Here is an 11,689-nt window from a genome sequence, read left to right on the forward strand (position 1 = left end):
AAATATCTTCAAAATATCAAAATATATATTTTTATTTGCTATCTGAAATTATTCTTATATTTGTTTATAAAATTATTATTATTATTATTATTATTATTATTATTATTTATTTATTTATTTTTTAAAGTATCTATTTTTTTTCTCTAATTTCTCTATTTTTAAATAGCATAAAATTATTTTTTAAAAATTATAAAATATTTTATTTTTGGAAAATTAATGTAATTAATTTCTAAATTACAGACATCTTAATTTTTTGAAAAAAAAAAACATTATTTAAAATGTATTTATATTTATTATGATGTTTCTTTTAAAATTACATTTTTTGAGAATGTATATGTTTAAATTATATATAAATAAGCTTTCCATTGATGTATGGTTTGTTAGGACAATATCTGTAATCTGAGAAAAAAAATCTAAATATAAAGAAAATCACCTTTAAAGTTGTCCAAATGAAGTTCTTAGTAATGCATATTACTAATCAAAAATTAAGTTTTGATATATTTATGGTAGGAAATTTAGAAAATATCTTAAATGGAACATGATCTTTACTTAATATCCAAATGATTGTTGGCATAAAAGAAAAATCGATCATTTTGTCCCATACAATGTAGTTTTGGCTACTTGTGCTACTTACGACTGGTTTTGTGCTCCAGGGTCACAACTGCCTCTAGTGCAAAAACTTATTTTCATTTTTGAGCATTTTTGCCTTGCTTTTCTGTTCAAATATATAAATCCTTATAATGAGAGAATTTTACTTCAGAAGCAGCACTGCATCAGATATTAGGGATTGTTTTCATAGATGTTTTTTAATTCCAGCATTTATTTTTTCACTTCTATTAAGTAAACAAAATGAACAAAAACACACACACACTAGACAAAATACACTTACATTACTAGTCAAAAGTTTGAAATAACTGTCATTTATTAATTTAATTATTATTATTATTTTTTTTTAAAATAAGTCTCTTCTGTTCACCAAGGTTGGATTTATTCCTTAAAAATACAGTAAAAAATGTGAAAAAAATATTATAATTTAAAACAGCTGTTTTCTGTGAATATTTTGTGAAATGTAATTTATTTTTGTGATCAAAGTTGAATTTTCAGCATCATTACTCCAGTCTTCAGTGTCACATGATCCTTCAGAAATCATTCTAATATGCTGATTTGCTGCTCAACAAACATTTATGATTATTAGCAATGTTGAAAACAGTTGTGCTGCACAATATTTTTGTGGAAACTGTCATACATTTTATTTTTCAGGATTTATTTGAAATAGAAATCTTTTGTAACACTATAAATGCATTTTAACTGAATATTTTAACTATAATAATGAGCATTTATATTTATTTAACTATTTATTTTTTTATTTACATTTTTTTATTATTTTATTTATTAGTATTTTTTTATTTTCTATTTATTTAAATATGTATTAATTTTATTTTATTTTTTAATGGTAGTGTAAAATAAATAGCATTTTTAAATGACTTTTACAGCTGTTTTCTACGTGAATATCTGTTAAGCTGTAATTTATTTATGTGACCAAAGCTGAATTTTCAGCATCATTACTCCAGTCTTCAGTGTCACATGATCCTTCACAAATCATTCTAATATACTGGTTTGCTGCTCAACAAACATGTTGAAAACATTAATATTTTTGTGGAAACTTGCATTTTATTTTTTAGGATTCACAGATGAATAAAAAGTTCAAAAGAACAGCATTTATTTGCATTAGAAGAATGATTTGTGACATTAAAAATGCTTTTAAGTAAATATTTTAACTATTTTAATGAGTATTTATATTTATTTAAATATTTATTTTTTATTGTACTTACCCTAAACTTTTGAATAGCAGTGTGTAATAAATAGCATTTTTTTAAAATTACTTTTCTTTCTTTTTTTTTTAATTACATTTAAATACCTTCACAAAGAAAACAGTTCTATTAATCACAAAAATATTTCACTGTTTTTACTGTATTTTTGATTAAGGTGAGACACTGCCGGTGAACAGGGTAAAAATATTAACTAATAGTTATCGCCTTACCCAGTTGATTGATTACACTGATAACTGCAAATTTTTTTTCTATTACAAGTTTTCTAAAATATCATGTTTAAATATGCAAATGAGGCAGTATTTAATGAAATATGCACTAATTTGCATGAATTTTTTTGGCTGCAGTGTCTCCTTTTAAAAAAAAAACGCAGCCTTTGTGAACAGAAAACACTTCTTTTATAAACATTAAAAACAAAAAATATCATAATTATTCCAAACTTCTGTCTGATAGTCTACATTAAAGTCCTAATATCTGATGCAGCACTGCTTCCCACGTAAGTTTATCTTATCTTAAGATTTTAAAATCTTTTTTTTGCATGTTGTTTTGTGGTTCTGGATGGACTTAAGGAGATGTTCTTAAACTCCTCCTCTTTACCCGAGGCCGTCGATCATCAGCTGCTCCTCTTCTTTCCCCATGCGCACGCTGAGCAGCGAGCGGATCTGACCCAGAGACGCCAGCAGGTGTATGGTGTCGTGGACGGAGGCGGCGCTGATGGTGTAGGTCTTCCTCATGGCTCGGAGCAGCTCGCCGATGCTGTCGTACTGTCGTCTCAGCAGACTGAACATCAGCCGCACCAGCTCCGGGTCCTGGATGTGCGTCTCCTGAGCCCAGCTCACCATCGTCTGAGAGATCAGCTCCTTCAGATTCGCTTCAAACACACACGAGAAGAATTCAGATGTTAATTCAGTGCATTTAATCTCATTACTGAACAAACATGAGTCAGTGATTCATTCATAGAGAGTCATTTCTAAATGATTCAGCAGTTTGAGTGAATCTGTTGAGCGAATGACTCAACGACTCACTCAATAAGACCTTAATCATTTCATATTTCAATATGCATTTAAATGAACGCAATATTGACGCAAAATATTTATTCTAAAGCTACATTTTCGTACATATTTGCTTTTTTTTTTACGTATTAATATTTTTTAATGGTAGTGTAAAATAAATAGATATTTTTAAAAGACTTTTTTTCTTTTTTAATTTATATTTAAAAAATTTAAAAAAATTATATTAATTTAAATAATTTAAATGTAATTATATATTATATTTTTTAATATACAATAATATTTTTTTCACACAGAATATATTCTTTCCTTTTTAAATTACATTTATTTAAAAATGAATTTAAATTTACATTTAATTATATATTATATTTTTAAATATATTCACACAGAAAATGGACATATTAATCATTTCATATTTCAATATGCATTTAAATGCATGCAATATTGACTCAAAATATTTATTCTAAAGCTACTTTTTTGTACATGTTTGCTACTTGTTTACATATTTATATATTGTTTTGGTAGTGTAAAATAAATAGATATTTTTAAAAGAATTTCTTTTTTAAAATTACTTTTATTTAAAAATTAATTTTAAAATTATATTAATTTAAATAATTTGATATATTTTTAAATGTATTCACACAGAAAATGGACATATTAATAAATTCATATTTCAATATGCATTTAAATGAATGCAATATTGACTCAGAATATGTATTCTAAAGCTACTTTTTTGTACATATTTGCTGCTTTTTTTAACATATTTATTTTTTTATGGTAGTGTAAAATAAATTGATATTTTTAAAAGACTTTTCTTTCTTTTTTAGATTACATTTACTTAAAAAAAATAAATTTACATTTAATTATACATTATATTTTTAAATATATTTACACAGAAAATGGACATATTAATCATTTCATATTTCAATATGCATTTAAATGCATGCAATATTGCAATACTGACTCAAAATATTCCTTTTAAAGCACCTGTTTTTAATGTTTTGTGTTGGTTTTCTCACTTAACATAATTAATGACTTCAAATGATTTCCAAGCCAAAACTGATGTGCAATTAATTTGCAGTTAATCTGATTAATGTCTTGTAATTACTTAGATAAAAAAAATTAACTTGACACTTCCAGTGAAGCTGTGAAAATATAAATGTATATTTATTTAAATATTTATATTTTTTAATGATATTGTAACATAAAGAGATATTTTTAAAAGACTATTTTTTCTTTCTTTTTTTAAATTACATTTATTTAAAAATTAATAAAAAAAAAATTAATTTAAATATTTTTAATTGAATTATATATTATATTTTTTTTAAATATTCACACAGAAAAAAAGACATTAATCATTTCATATTTCAATATGCATTTAAATGCATGCAAAATTGCAATACTGACTCAAAATATTTCTTCTAAAGCTACTGTTTTTAATGTTTTGTGTTGGTTTTCTCACTTAACACCATTAAGGACTTCAAATGATTTCCAAGCCAAAATTGATGTGCAATTAATTTGCAATTAATCTGATTGATTTCTGTAATTAAATAACAAAATTTCACTTGACACTTCCAGTAAAGCTGTGCAAAAATAAATTTATATTTATTTAAATAATTATATTTTTTAATGGTAGTGTAAAATAAATAGATATTTTTAAAAGACTTTTCTTTCTTTCTTTTAAATTACATTTATTTAAAAATTAATAAAAAAATTATATTAATTTAAATGAATTATTAATTTAAATTTAATTTAAATAATTATATATAATATCTTAAAATATATTCACACAGAAAATAGACATTAATCATTTCATATTTCAATATGCATTTAAATGCATGCAATACTGATTCAAAATATTTCTTCTAAATCTACTTTTTGTAATGTTTTGTATTGCTTTTCTCACTTAACATCATTAATGACTTCAAACGAGGGTCATTTCCAAGCCTTTAAAGTTGTCCAAATGAAGTTCTTAGCAATGTATATTACTAATCAAAAATTAAGTTTTGATACATTTACAGTAGGAAATTTACAAAATGTCTTTACTTAATATCCTAATGATTTTTGCCAAAAAAAAAGAAAAATGTATAATTTTGACCCACACAATGCATTGTTGGCTATTGTTACAAATATACCCGTGATACTTAAGACGGGTTTTGTGCTCCAGGGTCACAAATAAGAGTGTTTTCACTGACACATTCACACTGAGACTGTAAAGCTGATCATTAGAGTTTTATTTCTAGATGAGCTGCTAATGCACAGACTGCTGGATCTCAGGTTGAGCTGCTTTTCAATCTCTCACGCAATAATGAGATGAAAAGGAGCCGCTATAAATAGAATATCATAAGTGAATTCATTATAGAGTGAAAGCCTTCAGGCTTTATTAAAACGCCATCGATCAGCAGCTCATATGATGATATTCAGCTCTCACTGGAGAAAAACCTGACTGTAGAGAAACTGAACTAAAGTCAAACGTCTGCTGGAGCTTCAGTTCAACACACAAACAAATAAAGATGATGAAAATGAACAGTACTGTCATTGAGATACTATTACAGCTTTCACTAATATTCCAAATTAGTTTTTGTTTTTATATTTCTAATTTTCATTTAAAATGTGAAATAATTTTTTGTCATTGTTATTATTTCTCATATATTTAAAAAAATAATTTATTTATATTTTGAGTTAGTTTTTTGTATTTCCAATTTTCATTTTAAAATTTTAGTCACTTTGTTTTGTCATTTCTATTATTTAACCATTTTTTATTAATTAGTTTTAATTAGTTTACCTTCATGTACTAAAATAACTAAAAATGAGAAACGCTGCTCTCACTAATACTCTGAATTAGTTTTTTGTTTTTATATTTCCAATTTTCATTTTAAATTTGTAGTAATTTTGTTTTGTCATTTTTATAATTTATCATATATTTTTTTATAAACAAATATCTATTTTACAATTTTTTATTTCAATTAGTTTATTTTAGTACATAAAGTTAAACAATCAAAATTTGCGTTAAACATTTTTAGTAATTTTGTTGACGTTTGTATTATTTTTCATACACTTATTAAAAATTTTACCATTTTTATTTCAATTAGTTTGTTATTTTAGGACACAAAGCTAAACTAATTGAAAATGAGAAATGCTGTTTTCACTAATATCCTGAATTAGTTTTTTTTTTTTTTTAAATTTTACAAACCTTTAGTAATTTTGTTGTGTTTTGTCTTTTTATTATTTTTCAAAAACATATTTTTTATTATGTCTACAGTTTTACTTTCAAGATCCACCATGGCAACTAGCTGAGTTTTTTCATATTTTATTTTAGTTTTATGTTTCTTTCTTTCTTTTTTTCTTCTTTTTTTGGATTTGGAACACTCTAATAATCCTTTATGAAGACAAAAACAACTTTACACTGTTCATAATTATTATTTTTTATTAAATTAAATTTGAATTCAATTTTAAATAAAAATTAGCACACTAAAATAATCATTTGTGGAGACATAACTCACTTCATACTATTCGTAATTATTATTTCTTATTAAATTAAATTTAAATTTCATTTTAAATAAAATTTTAATTAAGTAAAATTTAAATTTTAACGTTCAAATTAAATAAAAGTGAAATAACGCAGACATATATCAGTCGTCACCATTAAAAACCCCTGGTACTAACATGGTGCTTGACTTCAGAATGCGATGTTGTTGCAAAACCCTAACGTGTTTGAGTAATACTCTGAGTATTGCGAGCGCTGTGGCGTAATGAGAGCGGAGGGAAGAAGTGCTGCGGTTTCAACCCTCCAGACGCCTGTCAGATCGAGAGTTCATTCGCAGACTCCATTAAAGTGACTGTTACTGAGAAAATCGTGCGTTCAGCTCATCTGTCAGTCACTGAGTCTTTATAGAGCAGCCAATCAGAGGCGGCGCTGATGAACGACCCCACTGAGACCCCGGAGAAACGTCACACGCTGAACAAACGCTGAGATCAGGAGCGACAAAACCTCATGGAGCTCAACCTGTGTGTGTGTGTGAGTATAAAGATGTGTGTGTGTTCACTTTGCAGGAAAAACACTGCGATCAGCAAACCAAACCTGCAGCAGCTTTCTTCACAAACCCTTTGAACTGTTTGAGTAAATCACACACAGAAATGAAATGAAATAAAAGCAGTGAACCACAAACAGAAACATGCCTCTCATTTCACTATAAAAATTAAATTAAATAGAATAAAATTAAATAATAAAATTAAATAAATGAATCTCACACAGAAACATGTCTCATATTTCATTCTAAAATAAAATATGTGAATCTTCCAAAAGAACTCATGTTTCATCCTAAAAAATAAAATTAAATTAAATTAAATTAGATAAAATTAAATGAAGAGTGAATCTCACAAACAAACATATCTGGCTCATGTTTCACCCTCAAAAATAAAATCAAATAATAAAATAATAAAATTAAATTAAATTAAATTAAATTAAATAAGTAAATCTAACAAACTATAATATCTGGCTCATGTTTCACCCTAAAAATAAAATAAAATAAAATAAAATAAAATAAAAAAGAAACATATCTGGCTTGTGTTTTGCCCTAAAAATAAAATAAAATAAAATAATAAAATTAATTTAAATTAAATAAAATTAAATAAGTGAATCTCACAAACAAACATATCTGGCTCATGTTTCACCATAAAAATAAAATAAAAAATAAAATAAAATAAAATAAAACAAAAAATAAAATGAGTGAATCTTCCAAAGGAACATATCTGGCTCATGTTTCATCCTAAAAATAAGATAACAATAAATGAATAAATAAAATAATAAAATTAAATTAAATTAAATAAGTGAATCTCACAAACAAACATATTTGTCTTATGTTTCACCCTAAAAATAAGATAAAAATAAACAAATAAATAAATAAAAATTAAATAATAAAAATTAAATTAAATCAGTTAATCTCACAAACTAACATTTCTGGCTCATGTTTCACCCTAAAAATAAAATAAAATAATAAAACTAATTAAAATGAAATAAAAATTAAATAAGTGAATCTCACAAACTAACATATCTGCCTCATGTTTGGCCCCAGTAAAATAAAAATGGTGAACCTCACAAAGAAACATATCTGATGTTATACCCTAAAAATAAGATAAAATAAGTGAACCTCACACAGAAACATGTCTCATATTTCGCCCTAAAAATATGAATTAAATCAAATAAAGCAAAATAAATTCAAATAAAATGTGAATCTCACATAGAAACATGTCCAGCTCATATTTCACCCTAAAAATAAAATAAACTGAATCCCCAAATTCCTCTTAGTGTAATGAGAATGTGACAGAGGGGTGTTTAACTGTCATGAACACAACACCTAACGCCTTTATTTTCTATCTGCAAAATAATTTCCCTTTATCTCATGTTACTGGGGTGAGATATGAGACGTGTTGTTGACAGGATTTGTCTTTTCCTGTCAGTAAAGTCAGATGAACCACACGTTTCTCAGTGATCACACACAAATCCACACTTTCACCGTCAAATCCACTGAAAGCACATCTGATCCGCGAACGTTTGGCAGACGGATCTCAAACGGATTCCTAATCTAGCAAACGACTGAGTGAACTGAGCTTACAGGGAACGCTGTGCTCCTTCTCGGTGGGCTCGCGCTCAGATTTCTGCGGTTGACCCTTGATCTTGTAGACGAGAGCCAGAAGACGAGCTTTAATAGACGAGTCCTGATCCTCCTCATCCTCCTCCACCGGAATCCCTGCAGATGAAGAACGTCAGCACTTCACCCACAATCCCTCACCGACAGGGTTCTTACAAATCAGTGCTTTTCAAGACTACTTTTCTGATTTTCGAGAACTTCAAACAACTGAAGAACAAACATTAAGAACAGACTTTTCTCTCCCTTTTAGATGTTTTCGAGAAAATAGAAAAATATAAGTTCATTTGTGTTTCCTGCTAAATTTCACATACATACACAAATGCTCAGAGTCGATCAAGACGAGCACATGGAAACTCTACAGAGTTCTGTATCTCTATATTCATCCTATTCATTCTTTTACTGCTTGTTTTGTTTGTTTGTTTGTTTTGTTCAGTCTAATATAGTAACACATGGTAACAATGGTAACACTAATTAACCATGGTTTTGCTTCACTAATCATAGTTTAACCATGGTATTTGTAGTAAAACTGTGGTTATACAAAAAAAAACATGGTTACTATACTTTTACTATAGTAAAACCACCGTAATAAGGGATTTTTTATAAGGGGTGTTTGTGTATACTTTATTTTTTTATTTGTTTTGTTTTTTATAACTGCTTTAATGGTTTGATGTTTTCTACTCTGTAATCAAAAGATTTCCGAACCCGAGTCACGAGGTGAATCAAATGATTCGCGATCTTCGGAACAAAGTGTCAATCTCAATAATGAATCGCGAACCCGTTCTGAATTTGCGTTTTAACTCAAATGACTCGCGATCTGAAGTCCTGATCTAAATCAAATGATTCACGAATCCGTACCGAAGTCGCGATCTGAATCAAATGATTCGCGGTCCAAAGTGTCAATCTAAATGATTCGCGAACCATCATTTCAGATAAGGAGTCGAAGCGCGGATTGCGATTCATTCAATTCGCAAAATGATTCGCGAACCCGTTCTGAATTTGCAACCTAACTCAAATGATTCGCGATCTAAAGTCTACAACTAGATTCGCGATCCACGGTCCAAAGCTCCAATCTGAATCAAATGATTCGCGAACCATAATTTCAAATACGGAATCAAAGCGCGGACTGTGAATCATTCAATTCGCGAAATGACTCGCGAACCCGCTCCGAAGTGAATCGCGATCCGTCATTTTAAGTCCCGATCTGAATCATTTCGCAACGCAATGGTTTAACTGATTCAGAGTATTGAAAAATCTCTTCACATGCTTTTTAAAATCATTACAAGCGATGTCGTAATGCGAACATGAATGTCTCTTTCTGGTCTGTTTTTTTGCTAGTGAATCGCTTGAACTGAATGATCGAAGTCACGAGTTTGAATCATTCAGAGCGGTTCCATCGTTAAACGACTCACTCAGTTGATTCGGTTCATCTGTTTGTCTTTTCTTGTCTTCAGTCATGTTTACACGACACTGTCAGCACTACTACTGGTTTATCTCGCTAGTTTGATGACATTAACTGAAATAAACAAAACAAGCATGATGTTTGCTAATGAAATATCCATATTTCCAACACAAATCTGCTCCATATTGAGGTGTGGTAACCGGTTTACTGCTAACTAGTGAAACACTCCATTAATATGACGAGCTGCAGCTCAAAATACATGTTAGATGGAAACATTGTGCATTATGATGGAGTTTGTAGCTTCATTCACTAGATTTGAAATAGTTTGAGCTGCAGTTCAATAGGAATCAGTTGAAATCATCCAGAGTCACCTCACACCATTCAACACAATCTCACATTTACTAATAAATATTTATGAAATGATTGTTGTATGTGATTGTATTAGTCTGTTATGGTGTTGTGTGGAAGATGAATTACAGCTGGTGAAGTGAAAGTACATGTCCATGGGCATTATTATATTGAATTTACATTTTTTTCAGGTATTCAAACCTCTAAACTAAAAATCTTATCCAGTAAATCATGACAATATGCTCTTAAAATGTACATCATTAAATGTAATTAATTTTAATTATGTTTATTTTAGTTACTTAAAGGAGAAGTCCACTTCCAGAACAACAGTTCACAAATAATTTACTCACCCCCTTGTCATCCAAGATGTTCATGTCTTTCTGTCTTCAGTCATAAAGAAATTATGTTTTTTGAGGAAAACATTTCAGGATTTTTCTCCATATAATGGACTGATATGGTGCCCCGAGTTTGAACTTCCAAAATGTAGTTTAAATGCAGCTTCAAAGGCTCTAAACGATCTCAGCCGAGGAAGAAGGGTCTTATCTAGCGAAACGATTGCTCATTTTTTTCGAAAAATAAAAATGTGTATACTTTAAGCACAAAAGCTGGTGTAGCACAGGCTCTGGGATGCGCATCCACGTACTGTTGAATCACATCGAAGGGTCACGCGGAACTACAGACCCAGTGTTTACAAAGCGAACGCGCAAAGACTAAGAAAGTGCAAGTAAGTCAAACACTGTTTACAAACAAAAAGGTGCAACGATGTCGGACGATTCTGAAGTTGTAGGAGAAAATAAGATGGAGTTTTTCAACATACTCTACCTTTTTGAGCCGGAGTACACAGACGATGAACTTAGACGTGATTTGTAGTAGTGATGGGAAGTTTGGATCATTTTACCGACTCTGACATTTGAGTCTCGTTCAGCAAAATGAACAAATCTTTTTTTGAGTCATTTCGTTCATTTTAGCAAAATATAATTAAAATGTTACGTGTTTTTTCCGTAACACATCTACTGCTTACACAAACGTTGATCACACTACAAACAAGACAAAACTATAATGCTATAAGAAACAGAAAAGATTCATTCATTGTTGACCTCGGTCTTTAGTGTATGATTCGCTCACCTCACCTCTTATCTGACAAGCTTTCGGGTTCGAGTCGTTCGTTCATCACGTGACGCCCCATAAGATGAACAAACCACTCGAAAAACAGGTGAACTAATTCCAGTACAGAACCTAATAGGATGTTGCGTATGTGCGACTGAACGAATCACTCCCCGAGACGACTCGTTCTTCCCGAGTCACATTAAAGATTCATTCAAAATGAACGAATCGTTCAAGAACACGCATCCCAGAGCCTGTGCTACACCAGCTTTTGTGCTTAAAAAGTACACACATTTTTATTTTTCGAAAAAAATGAGCGATGGTTTCACTAGATAAGACCCTTCTTCC

At 29.1% G+C, this 11,689-nt stretch overlaps 1 protein-coding gene across 4 annotated transcripts in view; it reads right to left on the reverse strand.

The window, feature by feature from the left end:
* Positions 1-11,689, reverse strand: part of LOC127180108 (ryanodine receptor 3) — a 176,289-nt gene that overhangs the window by 71,953 nt on the left and 92,647 nt on the right. For all 4 annotated transcript variants that reach the window (XM_051134057.1, XM_051134056.1, XM_051134055.1 and 1 more), the window contains 2 exons: positions 8,455-8,589; positions 2,427-2,700 (listed from right to left, as the gene is read on the reverse strand). In XM_051134057.1, the coding sequence (XP_050990014.1) occupies positions 2,427-2,700; positions 8,455-8,589 (409 nt within the window). The remainder of the gene's footprint in view (positions 1-2,426; positions 2,701-8,454; positions 8,590-11,689) is intronic.

The sequence above is a fragment of the Labeo rohita genome, chromosome 17 (genome assembly GCF_022985175.1).
Source record: "Labeo rohita strain BAU-BD-2019 chromosome 17, IGBB_LRoh.1.0, whole genome shotgun sequence".
Lineage (NCBI taxonomy): Eukaryota > Metazoa > Chordata > Actinopteri > Cypriniformes > Cyprinidae > Labeo > Labeo rohita.